The 15,128-nt window shown below is 43.6% G+C and overlaps 1 protein-coding gene across 1 annotated transcript in view; it reads right to left on the bottom strand.

Moving 5' to 3' along the window:
* Positions 1–446: 446 nt before the first annotated feature.
* Positions 447–15,128, bottom strand: part of rapgef5a (Rap guanine nucleotide exchange factor (GEF) 5a) — a 45,467-nt gene continuing 30,785 nt past the window's right edge. The window contains exons 10-16 of the mRNA XM_042332115.1: positions 13,946–14,124; positions 10,616–10,706; positions 9,215–9,265; positions 7,919–8,006; positions 3,924–3,988; positions 3,345–3,399; positions 447–2,106 (exon numbers count right to left, since the gene is read on the bottom strand). Coding sequence (XP_042188049.1) covers positions 1,988–2,106; positions 3,345–3,399; positions 3,924–3,988; positions 7,919–8,006; positions 9,215–9,265; positions 10,616–10,706; positions 13,946–14,124 — 648 coding nt within the window. The 3' untranslated portion in view covers positions 447–1,987. The remainder of the gene's footprint in view (positions 2,107–3,344; positions 3,400–3,923; positions 3,989–7,918; positions 8,007–9,214; positions 9,266–10,615; positions 10,707–13,945; positions 14,125–15,128) is intronic.

Genomic DNA, 15,128 nt, shown 5'->3' with positions numbered 1-15,128 from the left:
ATGCACCACATTGGGCACAGCTTTCACCTGGCATCACATCACCCGGACACAAGGATTCCATTTGGGTAAGCAACTGTCCCACTTCATAAAGTCTCACAATCCCACAGAGATCAGATTGAAAAGGTTTACAGTGCAGCAGGTTTCCCGCCTTCTGCAGTACAAACGTTCTGAATGGGGAATATGACAGCCCCATAAACTGAGCCTCCAGTGCAAGTCTATTCCTGGAACTGAATCCCTCATCGGGGGGGTGGGGGGTGTTATTCTCCTCCCTGTGTGAATTTGAAAGTGTTCTTAGAAACAACAATTTGCATTTATTTAGCCAGAAATAACCAGAATACATTAGAATATACAGCACAGAAACAGGCCATTTGGCCCAAATGGTCTTTCCCAGTGAATGCAATTTTTAATTTTAAATGTTACTATATCCTTCATATTAAATTAAAATTCACTTTCAAAATGACATTAAGTTGATTTTTTTTTAAGCACACAGGGACAGATAACCAGAATTTAGCATACAGTGAAGAATGGCACTTAGCACATAGTGCATGACTGGGGAGAAATTCCATTTGGGTCTCAATTTGCCCAGATTTAGCATTTTAAACTATCCAGAATTTGGCAATTTGTTGAATTCAGTCTTAGCTTTGAAGTTGGTTTTCTGAGGTTCTAAAAGGAACTTGCAGAAAAACTGGTTTCAAAATTATGAATTAATTTGCTCTGAAATACTATATCGAGTAAATCTAGACCCAGGTGGAATTTCTCCCCTGATAAATCCTAAGATAAGTTTCAAAGTGCAACACCGCCATCGAGTGGCAAAAATACAAGACTACATCATAGACTTCCCACTGCACAACACTCTTTAGGAAGTATTAAACACCAAAGTATTCATGTGGCCTTCCTACCCTCCCTTTCCATGTGGATTGTTTTTGGTCCATCCATACTAACAATTGGACAGACAGACTGCAATGGTTTTCTCCAGTCTTGTACATTCCAATGCAACAAACAACCTTATTGAAATCTCTGCTGATCAGTGTTGTTCAATAAGTGAAGTCAAAATACTAGAGACAATATTGAAAGCTGGACACCCACAGTTATAAACATTCAGTGGAAATCACTTGTCAAAGCTGCTAGGGTTAATCGGACAGTTGGTCCTCGTTGTATTTCAGACATGCCTATTCTACTAAAGCATGTAGACTGAGCATCTCGCACACAGCACAAACAGCAGAATGGGGCAATGTTTGTTCAAGGCCTACAAGGTTAAATACTGGGAGAACCCCCGTTTGAACATGTTATTTATTTACAGACTTTAGCCTAACTTATAAAATGTGCTTTTTAAAATGTTATTCCACAAATACTCTCGGCACTGTTTTGATTAGATGACAGGAGACCGCCATGTCTCAGGGGTCCCTGTTAACACCAATCGTGTAATTAAATAAAGATCAGAATTTTTGACCCGTTTTGCATAAGATAACGCTTATTACACAGGAGCTCAGGTTTCAAACTGTGCCAAACAATGAGATTTCCTGAAGGAAAATAATAATAATCTTTGCATTTAATACATTGCTCCATCATTAAAATAATACATTTTTGTTACTAGCTTTGCTCAGTAAGGTGATGTCAGTATAAATCAGTTCCACATGGCTGGAAGGCAGTGGGTACAATTCCCATCAGCTTCAGTTAAGCAAAGTCTAGTGAATGTGCCTCAGTTTCTGGCTGCTGAGTGTCATGTTGGTGGAACATCTTACACAAGTTTAACAGGACCTTCGCCCTAGAAGCCGCACCAGGGACTCATCAGCCCAATCTGCCTTTCTGTCATAAAGGTAACTTAGCTTTGCTTTTTCACCTTCTGTGGTGAATTTTTACGAACAACTGTGTCCATGTTTTGGTGTGAGGTGCTCACTGATTCACTTTCCCACAGTTACATCTCTTGCAGTTATTCTCTTGCAGTACATTTCTCCATGACCAGCCAGACTGGAGGGGGAAGCTTCAGTTAGGTCCTTGGCTCCAATCTGTGGGAAAGCTGAAACAGCATCTGCTGGTTGTCGATAATGTGCAGGTACTGGATGTAAGTCTTCACATCCTGGTGCTCTTTATACGTTCCCTCTGTGCCTGGATCAGGAGGAGCAAATATTACCGAATTTGGCCACCATCAATGGCAGAGCCTTCCAGCACTACATGTTAACCTCTGGAACTCCTTGCCTCTACACCTCTGCCTCACCCCCTCTTTATCTAGCTTTAAATCCCATCTTAAGACATAGCAATTTGCAAAATAAAATCAAACCAATTAATTCAAAAATAGATCCCAATCGATCCAAACAAATTGGACTCGCCAACTGCCACCAATTGATAAAAAGAATGCTTTTCCAGTACTTATTTATTGTGGAATTTCCTAATATAGGGGTAGAAAATGAGCTGTGTGATGTAATAATTCTGTGTGATGTGAAGTGCTAATTATCACCCATGAAGGGAATAGAACAGTGTGAGAGAGGAGATTAGGACAGTGGAGGCTCATGTGGAGTATAAACAGTGACATGGACCACAAGAACATGGACCAAATGGCTTGTTATCACTGACCCCTTTGTGCCACCATCAATGGCAGAGCCTTCCAGCACTACATCCTAACCTCTGGAACTCCTTGCCTCTACACCTCTGCCTCACCCCTCACGCAGGATAGCAACTCAGAGTGTTTGACAGTGGCCTGACACCGAGCCAGAGATTGAATCTCTTGGCATCGGGTACATTTATACAGCAATCAGGTTAGGTATCTTCCTCAAGGTGGTCTCTGGAGTTGAGCCACAGTGCTTAGCGCAGGATTTACACCACTTTTCTCACATCAAGTTATTGCAAAAAACACAATCTAAATAAGGCATTTAACAGCAGAGGCATAAGATTTATGCTATATGCCAAAAGTGCAAAGAAGAGGCTAAAAGGATGTTTTTTTGCCCAGTGGAATTTTAGGATATTGGGGCAGAATTATATTAGCTTTCAAGAAGGAATTAGATAAATATCTGTATCTGAAAAAGAGAAATATTAGGGTGTGGGGAAAGGCAAGGAGAATGGCACTAAATGGATAATAATATCCTTGCATTTGAGATAGCTCCTTACCACTTCATTGAGACGTCTCAAAGCTCTTCACAGAATATACTGTAAAGTGAACTGACTGTATATTTTGTGGGCAAAATAGCTCTTTCAGAGAGCACAGACACAATGGCTTCATTGCGTGCTGCACATTTCTATGCTTCCTGGTTGTCAGCCCGCCAACATCGACACTGCCTGCTCATGCCAAAAAGGCAGGCTCGTCGACCCACACCAACCAACAGCTAAACAAACAGATTTTGGTCACTTACTGCTCTGGTTACTCCTGCAGTGTCTCAGCAATCTGACGGTGTCGGCAATCATGTGCTAGGAGCAGAAGGAGAGATTTTTACAACACAGTTAGAAACAGTGCAGTGAGCATCAGCTGTAACAATATCATTACTGTATTGTAGTTCACTGAATTTAGCATGAATTGAGTGTGACAGTGTGAATTATACAATAAGTCAGTTGTGTGTTTTCAACGCCTACGCTCCAAACTGTGGAACTCTTTCAATCCCTCCGCCTTGTTCCGCCCTCACCCATCTTCAAATCACACTTGCAGACCATGCCAATGGTCTCCACCCCTTTCTACCTGGCTCCCTGTTAAGCTCTCCAAGATGCTCCCTGTGTGAAGGGTACTATATAAAAACAAGTTGTTGTTCTGTGCTGTACATTTTTATTATTCTATGCACAAATAATGTCAAGTCAACATTGACAAAGGTGACAACATCGGAGACTTGATCTTGTCCTGACTAGAAGCCTGAAATTTATCATGATACTTTGCTAAAATGTATAACAATATCCAGACTGATAACCATTTAACAAAATATAAAATTATGGAATTCACAAACCAGTTTTTGAAAGTTGACAAGATTGTCCAAAAAAGTTTTGTTTCCTTCGTGGATAAACGTCACATCTGATAACAACAACAACAACAAGATTACATTTGTATAGCGCCTTTTGCGTTGAGAGGACGTCCCAATGCGCTGGACAGAGTATTGCATTTCCGACCCGAGCTGGGGTGGCGGGGGTAAAGGAGGGGAGGGGAAGTGGGGTGGCCGATGGCATGGTCAAAGAGGAGAGTTTAGAGGCGGGACTTGAGGAGGCTAAGGAGGGGGCGAGGCGGAGTGACTGGGGGATGGAATTCCAGAGGTTGGGGGCAGAGTGGCTGAAGGCTCTCCCGCCAATGGTGGGGTGGGTGGGTCGGGGGACGTGGAGCAGGTCGGAGCCGGCTGAGCGGAGGGAACGGGCGGGTTGGTAGGGGGTTAGGAGGTCGCAGAGGTAGAGTGGGGCAAGGCCATGGAGGACTTTGTAATTGAGGACCAAGATCTTGAACTGGATCCTCTGAAGGACAGGGAGCCAATGGAGTTGGGTGAGAATGGGGGAGATGGGGTCACAGAGTTTGGTGCGGGAGAGGACACAGGCTGCAGAGTTCTGGATTATCTGCAGCCTGTGGACGGGGGAGTTGGGAAGGCCGACAAGCAGGGCATTTGCATAGTCGAGCCTGGAGGTGATGAAGGCATGAACAAGAGTTTCAGTGACCTGAGGGGTGAGGTAGTGGCGGAATCGGGCGATGTTACGGAGGTGAGGGAAGGCAGAGCGTGTCATGGCTTGAATGTGGAGGAGAAAAGACAGTTGCGGGTCGAACAAGACATTTAGGTTCCTGACTGGCTGATGAGTTGGTGAGTTGAAGTGTGCAACCATGGAGGTTGATGCTGCCAAAGCCTGAGGTGCTGAGGCGCTGGCGGGAGCCAATCAGGAGGGCCTCAGTCTTGTTCACATTTAACTGTAGGAAATTTGCCCTCATCCAGGACTTGATGTCCGACAGACAGTCTGTCAGGACAGCAGTGGTCCTGGAGTTGAGGGTGGAGGCAGAAAGATAGAGTTGGGTGTCATTCGCATACATGTTAGAGGCAACAAAGTGGAGATGGTGAAAGAGATAGAAATCGAACCAGGCAAAGACAGATCCGTGAAGATTGAGTAAAGTGGAGAGGCGGTGTATGAGGATGGAGTGGTCGACAGTGTCGAAGGTGGCAGAGAGGTCGAGAAGGACAAGAAGGCAGAGGGAGCCCTGATCACAGATGTTCAGAATATCATTAGTGACTTTGACCAAGGCTGTTTCCGTGCTGTGGGAATGGAGAGAGTGAAAGGAGCGGAGCGGGGATGCAACGACTCGTTCCAGGAACTTGGAGAGGAATGGGAGGTTAGGGATCGGGCAGTAGCTGGAGAGGAGGGATGGATCTGGGGAAGGTTTTTTCAGGATGGGGATGATGATGAAAAGCACTATATCAAATGCAAGGATTATTATTATTATTATGACGGCCATTTTTAAGGGGGTGGAAACTGAACCGGTGGACAGGGAGAGGTTGATGACATCAGACAGGAGGGGGGGCCAGAAGGTGGAGCTGGGAGATGAGGAGAGAGGTGGGAATGGGATCAAGGGAGCAGGTGGTGGGTTTGACTTTGTGGACAGTCATGGTGAGGGAGGAGGGAGAGATAGGGTCAAAGGTTTATAGGGGTGGGATGGGTGGGGGGTGGGTCATGAGGGAGAGGTGATGTGGGGTGGCTGTGGACGGGGCTGAGGTGGCTGAACGTATCCCCTCGATTTTAGATTTGAGAAAGTCCAGCATCTCCTCACAGTTGGAGTTTGAGGAGAGGATGGGCGAGGCATGGGAAGGTGGACGGAGGAGACGGTTAGTGGTGGAAAAGAGAAGCCGGGGGTTGTCCTTTGGCTCCAAGATAACCTTGGAGTAGAAGGAGGATTTGGCGGAGGTAAAAGTGCAGTGGTAGGTCTTGGTGTGGTGAAGCCAAATCTGCCGATGGACCGTTAGTTTGGAATTGGTCCAGGTACGTTCGGCAGCTCGCACTTGTGCCTTGAGGGAATGGAGATGGTTGATGTACCAGGGGTTTTACGGGAGCATGAGGCAGTTCAGGAGGTGAGGGGGGCAAGGGAGTCCAGAATGAAGGAGAGGGAGTTGTGGAGAAAGGAGAGTGAGGAGGGGAGATCGGTCAGTGAGGGCCAGAGGAGGAGTTCAGATGACTCCAGGGCAGTGGAGAGGGAGAATTTTTTTTTCCATGGACAGTATGTATTGGTGAAGGGTTGGGAAGGGGGAAGGGGTACAGAGGTGTTGAGGGAGATGAAGTGGTAGTCCGAGATGGCTTTATCGACGATGGTGATGTCTGAGACGGTGAAGCCCTGGGTGATCACCAGGTCAAGGGGGTGGCCACGGAGGTGGGTGGTGGAGTGGATGAGGAGGGAGAGGTTGAGGGAAGAGAGGAGGGAGGAGATGTTGGCAGAGGTAGAGCAGTAGGGGGTGAAGTGGAGGTTGAAGTCTCCTAAGATAAGGAGGTGCTCAGAGCAGAGGGAGAGGGAAGATAGGAGGGTGGAGATATCCAAGAGGAAGGTGGCGGAAGGCTTGGGGGGACGGTAGACAAGGAGGATTTTGAAGGAAAACTTGGAGAGGTGGTAGATGGTAAAGTGTTCAAAGGCAAATTGGAGAAGAGACACGTTTAGTATTTAGATGAGGTAAATGTGGATAATAATAGTAATAATCCTTTCATTTGATACAATGCCTTTCAGGTCAGAAAAGTGTCTCAAAGCACTTTAAAGAATTCAATGTATAGTGACTGTTCTTTTGTAGGAAAACACAGGAACCGAACATTACACAGCAATGTTCCACAAACAGCCATGAAGTGAGTGACCAATTTTATTTGAGGGATTGTTGGCCAGAATACCGGGAAAAACTCCCTTCTCTTTTCAAATAGTGCCATGGGATCTTGATATTTCACTTGAATAGGAAAACAGGACCTTGGCTTAACGTCTCACCTGAAGGACGGCACCTCCAACAATGAAGCATGCCCCCAGCACTGCATTACAGTGTTCATTTAGATGATGTGAATTCAAGGTCCTCACATGGGGCTGAACTCACAACCTTCTGACTCAGAGGCATGAGTGCTACCAGCTGAATCAAACTGATATGTCTTTAATCTCAGCTTGTATCAATATCCCCTCTCTTCATCTCTCTGACGTATTCAAATTCCCTGGCCTCTCTCTCTCAAACTCTCCAAACTAGTGTGCAACCTTGGCATCTGGACAGATCCACAGCTTTCCTTTTTCCCCACACGCCACGTCCCTCACCAAGACCGCTTTCCTTCCCCTTCACCACATCGCCCGCCTCCTCTCCTATCTCACATCCAAGGCAGCTGAAACACTCATTCACAACTTCGTCACATCGAGTTCAAGCATTTTCCAACTCACTCCTCAATGATCTCTCTAACTCCACCATTCACAAACTGCAATTCATCCAAAACTCTGATGCATGCATCCTGGCCCATATCAAACTCTTCACGCCCATCATCCCAGTCCTTAACAGTCTCCACTGGCTCCCTGTCTCCAATCAGAATAAGGTGAAGGTCTTCTCTCTCTCACAAATCCATCCACTTCCTACTACCTACATATCTCTTTGACTTTCTCCTTTCCGACTCATCCACTTCGCTCAGCTAACTTGGGCTAACTTGGGTTTGCTGAGCATCCCCTACCCTCTCGATGCCACTGCAAGTGCCCAAGCCTTCAGTTCCTGTGCCCCCACTGTTCTTCTACCACTCCATCTCCGTCACTTTCTATCTTTACCAATTCAAATGCCGTCTCTCCAAACAAACCAATGGCCTTCTCCTCTCACCCTCCCCCTTTCTGTATAAAGCTCTGAGACATACCCTAAGTGAAGTTATCGTAATTTGTTGTTATAATCAAATAATCCAAGTTAATCATTGACACCACAATAAAAAAAAGTACCTCCTTCCTCCCCCAAACCCCCCCCAAGAAACCACCTGCCCAGGGTGTGAATACCTTTTAGTAGCAGAGGCATAAAGGGAATCTTTGGTGCTTGCATTTTCTTGAAGGCGTCTCTGTATGCTTTATGGTTCAGTGACGGGTCCTGTGAGGAGACAAGACTTAACATGTTTTAATGCAGAACAAAGCAAATGCCACAAAATACCGCAAATAAGCCTGGAAATTTACTTCATCTTTTTAAAAATAATTCAATGGAGGTGGGGGGCAGAAGAGTGAATGTTTGGGGTGTTTGTCGGAATTATATTATCTTCTACTTTTGCTATTATCATCTACATCGAACAACCCCCAATTTTGGTGCAGCTCTTGATAGGAAAGGGGAAAGCTCCCTCATCATGGATAATAATAATAATAATAATAATAATCCTTGCATTTGATATAGCGCTTTTCACGTCTTCTAGACGTCCCAAAGCGCTTCACAGAATATACTGTAAAGTGAATTGACTGTATATTTGTGGGCAAACGCGGCAGCTAATTGCGCACAGCAATGTCCCACAAACAATCGTGAATTGAAAATGACTAATTTATTATTGTTTTTGGTTTTGGAGGGATTATTATTAGGCGTGTGGAGTAAGGAAACTTGCCCAAGGTTTCGCCCTGACCTGCCTGGAATTGAACTCGGGTCTCTCACTTGCAAAGCGAGTGCTCTAACCACTGAGCTACAGGACTCCACGATGTCTTAAAACATGATGTAGTATCATCAATGATGTAAAACAGCATTTTCTGAAGGAAAAGCAAAAAGCACACAGGCATGGGATAAATCCAACCAGATCTTGGGTCTGAGCCCAAATCTCAGGTGTGATGGGTGCTGCATGGCATTGCCAGGAGGGAGAAAGCCCTGTGTCTGTTGTGGATGGTTTTGCAGGTGGCCACACAGCTGTTAAACCACTAGAGTGAGTTTTAGATGCTGCTGTCCTAAATACATCTTGACAACATATTGCTGTGATTTTATTACAACGATAAAATAATCATCCCTACATCTGATGCAGTGCTTTGTCACATCGTCTCAAAACGTTTCAGACAGCGAGTTTATTTTGAAGAATAGTGGCTTTTTTTTCACATAGGTAAAGGCATCAGCTAATCTGTGCCAGCAGTGACCCAGAGCACCAATAAGGTGTCTGACTAATCTTGTTTACTCGTAAATTTGAATGAGGGAGGAAGATTGGCCAGGATACTGGGAGAAACTCACTGCTCTTTTTGCAGTTGTTCCTATGGGAGGTTTAACCCACAGCAGAATAGGCAGACGGGACTTTGCGCAACTATGCAAAGTGTTCTCAAGTACACGGTGACACTTACTGTTAAATTTTCAAGTTCAGAGAAAAGCCTTTTAAATTTCCCAGGCACTTTCTATAGAGGAAAAAAAGAATAATACAAATGAGTTTACTAGAAACATAAACGTGAAAGTCAGTGCATTTGATATCAGTCTGTAAATAATATTTATATAACTCGCAGATATTTGCCTGTACCTGTGAGGCAGATTATAATATGAAGTACAGCATTCTGCCTCTCTCATATAATCGCTTCCTTCTATTCATTATTTCCCATGTGGACAGAGGAGTGATATGCTATCTATTAGGAAAACCAGAGGCCTGAAATTCCACCTTGTCTTAGCCTCTAAGCCATTTTGTTTTAAGATTTAAGAATACACAGCTTTGTGAGATACTCTTAAATACAGTCAATTAACTAGGAAGCCAGTTCTATTGAAGACCTAAGCAAAAAAATGCGCCCAAATTAAGATTGGATGTAAGAATGTTTCACCTGCAAAATACCATCACTACACTTTAAACAAACCTGTCTGACAAGTTGAGATTGGGTGGCATTTTGGGGCTCTGAAGGTTTCCCTTTCTCATTCTTTGCTATACAGGTTAGCAGGTTAGTGAGTTGTCCTTTATAACAACAGAGATATAAGCATTTACACAGTAAATGTGTAAATGCTTAGATCAGAAAGTGCAAATTATCTCCCTGTACCGCGACACCTCTGATATCACTTCCTTCTTCACCATGACACAACTGAATGCTGCTGGATAGTTACCCCAACACCAGGACTTAACGAAAGTCTCTTTATTTAAAGACATGTTGCAAATAATAATGCGGGGGTAAGGGCATTTCAACATTAGATATTAGCATCAGTGACAATAATAATACTTGCATTTGATATAGTGCCTTATTACGTTATTGAGATGTCTCAAAGCACTCTTCAGAATAAACTGTTAGGTTAAACTAACCCTAACAGCATGGTCAACAGTAGTCGATAGTTGTTACTGCGATCAGGGAAGAAACAACAATAACAAATTTACATAATACCTTTCATGTTGGGAGGAAGTCGCAAGGTGCTGGGTTTACATCTCTGATCCTGAGGTTAGTGGGAACTATTGGCTGTTGTTTATCATACTTTTGCTTGCTGTGTTAATATCACTTGTGATACTGTCATGTGCTGCAGTCCCCCTCCCTCCACCCTCCCACTCATAATAGGCTTGGAGGAGGGGAGAAGGTTGATTTATAAGCAGAAAACACAAACTCCCTCAATGATTGAGAGTTTGTGCACCCAGCACTGTTCATGACCTGCACAGAACAATGCAGCTTGTGTCAATCAATCAAACTGTCCACTACCATAAATATGTTTGCTCTTTTCTTACACAGGGGGTCACTTATTCCCTCTCGCCAGCAGTGTAACACCTGACTAAACTCTCTCCTTACCTCCCATGTTTGTCCCAGTCGGCAGACAGCAGCGCTGTTCAGACCCATGATAATGGCGAAGAAGGAGTTAAGGTTCCGCAATGCCCTGCAGCTGGAGAGGGGAGCAGAAGATGAACCGAGGTTAGACTGTTGGTTTGCTGTAGAATAAAACATCTGATTTTGTACATGAAGAGCCACTGTGATCCTGTAAACTGACTGTCCAATGCATATCCAACAGCAGCTTCATTGTACATTTTCTCATTTTATTGCCAGCTTTGCAATTCACAAATGTAAGAATTTAACGAAAGCCTTACTGTTTTTAACATAATTTTAACACAAACTCAAAGTCAGAGATGAAACACAAGAGCTGCTGTCATCTTGTCATGTATATTTAACAAATATTTACTATTTGGATTTATGGCGATAAACTGCAGGATGCAGGTAAGCCTTTGACTCAAAGCACTGTGTAACAATACAAGACAGCAGAAGCCTTGGGATCGTATTTTTTGGGGTCAGTCAGGTGTCTGACACATGCAGATACCCATCACCATGCTAAGAGTATCCAAACCAGAGTGAAAGTTCCATGAATGCTACCTACACATGGAAATTTCCATGTCTGGAATGGAATGCGCACTTTCCCCCTTGAGACTGCTTACCTAATTCAGAGAGTATTAAGCACATGTTGGCAAGAGCCAAGGCTTGGGGGGCCCTAGAGTGTGTGTTGATTAATTCAATGGGTGGTAATTCACAGCAGTGAAATGTAAAACAATAATATATATCTGAGCAATGAATTATCACTTGAGAGTTGTCACATATTAAATAAATATTTGAAAGGCTGCCTTCTCAGGGCTAATTTTCTTCCACAGAATAAAAACAGAATTTATCCCTCATGACTTCAAGCTCCAAATGTGAAAGAGAAATTCATAACTCACTCAGAATATCCCTCTAAGGATTAGCAAACAAGGACTGTAATAAAGAGTCTCACCATTCGTAAAATTCTCAATCAAAGCATTGGAATGAATTACTTTCAGCATGCTTTGCTTTTCAATTTTGCTTCTGTCTATTTCTGTTCTTTTTATTTGATCAGCCGGGTATCCAACACATGCGGAAACCAAACCAAACAGAGTTCTTGCCTACACATAGAAATCCCAGAGATAGATTGTTGGAATGTGCACGCTCTCCCTGGAGGGACACTTCCTGCTTACCTAATTCTGGAAAGTATTAGCTGCAGGTTGTCAAGAGCCAAAGCTTGGGGACCCCAGAGTGCATGTTGGGGTATTGCTGGAGTCTAACCAATTAAAGCCACATATCTTGCCATGAAGAGCAGTGACTGGTCTGCCCTTCCAAGTTCTACCGATGAGCCAGGTTGTCACCAGCAATGCCCTGGAGCACACCTGAATAATTTCGGTTCAGGTGTGAATATTTTTGTTTAAGCATCGATGCCCGAAATTCCACCTTAGTCTTGGCTGATAAGAACCACTTTGTCTTAAAATTTAGGATGGCGAGGAATTGTGGAAACATTCTTAAATTAAGGCTTAATTTGGAAGCCAATTCACTTCAGTTCTTAAAAAGAAACATCTTGTTAAATATTGAGACAGGCCTTTTAAGAGGCAGATTCCAGCAAGTGAAAACACGAGCAGCTAGTACTAATTAAGCCTAATCCATAAAGCCTAACCTGGAACCATTTAACCGGTGCGTATCTTGACAGCATATAGGTTAATCAGTTCTCTCACATCATTCTTCTGAGACAGTCCTGTATGCTCGCCCCCCACAGTTAGGATTTTGCCCGCATTCAAATGTTTAGATGAAAATACTTTTTATTAAAATTATTAGAAACAAAAATAAGAATGTCAAAAGTTAATCACAAATTGTTTTGACTGCTTATTAAAAGGCATCTGAATGAGAAGACACCAGATTGAGTTAAGTCGGTGTCCAATTAAATTGGTATTTAGTTAAACTGGTTAAGGCAATTTCCAGTTAAGTCAGTATCGAGTTAAACAGTATCTAGTTCAGTCAGTTTCTAGTTAAGCTGGCATCCTGTGAAGAGTCATTGAAAGAATCATTGATGGGAAGCATTTCAGGACTGAAATCTCTGGGTGGAGCTTCAAGGGGTATTTGGTGAGAACATGTTTTGAATTCAGAACCTAAAAATACATAACTTCACACTGGGGTCTAAAAAAACAGCTATTTTAAATCAAATTCCCAACTCTGGGAATCTGGAAGTACAACATGCCAACTCGCAGGAACCAATGTACTTTCAGATGGAACTCCCATGAGTCAGCGTGACGTTCTTCCGTTAGCGGAAAGAATTCCCACTTGCCACATGTGAATGCAGAATCAGGAAATGTTCTCCCCACGTTCATTTTTAGAACAATTTTTTAAAAAAAACAATCTTGATGTTCAAGTCTTGAACCCAGTATCTTCTTTTCTTTTCTAAAATAATAAGAATTCCTTCATTATTGCATTGTTGGAACGTCTCAAAACACTTTGTAGAATTTACTGCGAAGTGTAGTCATTTTGCAGTAGCTGTTTCATAGTTGAATCTACGCCACAGCAATGTCCCAAAACTATGAAATGAATCTGAGGATTGTTGGCTAGATTCCAGGAGAAATTCCCTTCACTTTCAAAATAGTGTCATGATTCTTTAACATCCACGGTTAGAGCACTCGCTTTGCAAGCGAGAGACCTGAGTTCAATTCCAGGCAGGGCGAAACCTTGGGCAGGTTTCCTTACTCCACACGCCTAATAATAATCCCTCCAAAAAAAATAAATAAATAATAAATTGGTCATCTTCAATCCATGACTGTTTGTGGGACATTGCTGTGCGCAATTGACTGCCACGTTCGCCCACAAATATACAGTCAATTCACTTTACAGTGTGTTCTGTGAAGCGCTTTGGGACGTCCTCCCGACGTGAAAAGCGCTATATCAAATGCAAGGATTATTATTATTATTATTAACAGGGACCTTGCTTTAATGTTTTAGGGAAACTCCCTGGACTGTGGCTCAAAGTTCCAACTGAACCGCCAAGTCTCTGACTCAGCAGCAAGAGCCCTACCACCGAGCCAGGCTGACACTTTTTAATAAATCCTATAATAATAATAAAAAAATCCTTGCATGATATAGCACCTTTTCCCACCGGGGGAAGCTCAAAGCACTTCACAGGATTTCACTCCCAACAATGCAGCGCACCCCCAGCAATGAACTGTCAGCCTAGTCTGTGAGCTTAAATTCTCAACTTGGGCCTTTAACCCATAACTTTCTGACTCAGGGATGAGTCCAATCAACTGAGCATTGCATATTAACATTCCTGTATGTTATGTGTGTGTAATCACCGCTAAAGCCACTTACTGTGCAGCGATCTTTATGAACTTTTTGACCAGCTGAACTCTTTTGGACAGCTGGCTGCACAGGAGGATTTCAGTTGCGACCCAGAACTGGACTTCATTACATCGCTGCAGCAGCAGGTTCAGATTGACTGTACTCCTCCCACTGTCCTGTCTGCGGAAAATGTAGCAAATCAGCTCCTGCTGCAAATGGAGACAGAAAACAATGGAAGTCAGCACACACCTAGGCTTGTCTCTGAAACACAAATCCCCCTTACTTTAAGCAAAGCCTATAAGTTAGCAAAACCTGCCCCAAACACGAATGAGAAAAGTCCAGGTTTTCCTGTTCTCATACAAACCGCACTTACATAGAACTCTACAGCATGGAAACTGATTATTTGGCCCAACTAGTGTGTACCAGTGTTTATACTCCACAAGTTCTCCATCACCTGTAGAAAATTGTTTGTGCTAATTCATCTTGTAATATAATAATCCTTGCATTTGATATCACCCCTTATCATGTCTTTGAGATGCCTCAAAGCATTTCTTAGAATATACTGTAAAGTGAATTGACTATATTTTGAGGGCAAAATGCAGCATCCAATTGTGCACAGCAGTGTCTCACAAACAGTCGTGGATTGAGTGACCAAATTATTAGTTTTTTTTGAGGGATCATTACCCCCGGAAAAGCGATCCACCAATCAACTAACAACCAGGTTCCTTCTTACTGCTAGGTAAATAGAGCAGCGTAGAGCAAGGAAACTTGCCCAACATTTCATCTTGCCCGAGAATCGAACCCAGGTCTCTCGCTTACAAGGCGAGTGCTCTAACCACTAAGCTACAGATATGTTATTCTTGCACAAACATCCTGTTAACTGCAAACTCCAGGATGTTTGTGCAATAATAATCAGGATAAACCACAAAAATGTTACACCTCACTGCTCCTCCTTACTTAGGTGTGAGAATTTTTAATGTCTGAACCAGCCTGTGCTAACCCCACTCAGAGAAGTTACATGAGAGCCTAGTTTTCCATTTTTCCTGGGGGGACAGCCTTCGTCTTCCCCCATTACCACAGCCTCCTCTCCCATCACCCCCTCCCCCATCACCCCACCCCATAACCCCCCTCCCCAACAACCCCCTCACCATCACCCAGTCCCCCATCACCCCCTCTGCCAAACCGCCTCACCAACACCCCCTCCCTGATCATT

The sequence above is a fragment of the Callorhinchus milii genome, unplaced genomic scaffold, assembly GCF_018977255.1.
Source record: "Callorhinchus milii isolate IMCB2004 unplaced genomic scaffold, IMCB_Cmil_1.0 Scaffold2, whole genome shotgun sequence".
Taxonomy (NCBI): domain Eukaryota; kingdom Metazoa; phylum Chordata; class Chondrichthyes; order Chimaeriformes; family Callorhinchidae; genus Callorhinchus; species Callorhinchus milii.
Note: the sequence above shows the minus strand (reverse complement) of the source record. Positions and strands in the feature narration are given on the sequence as shown.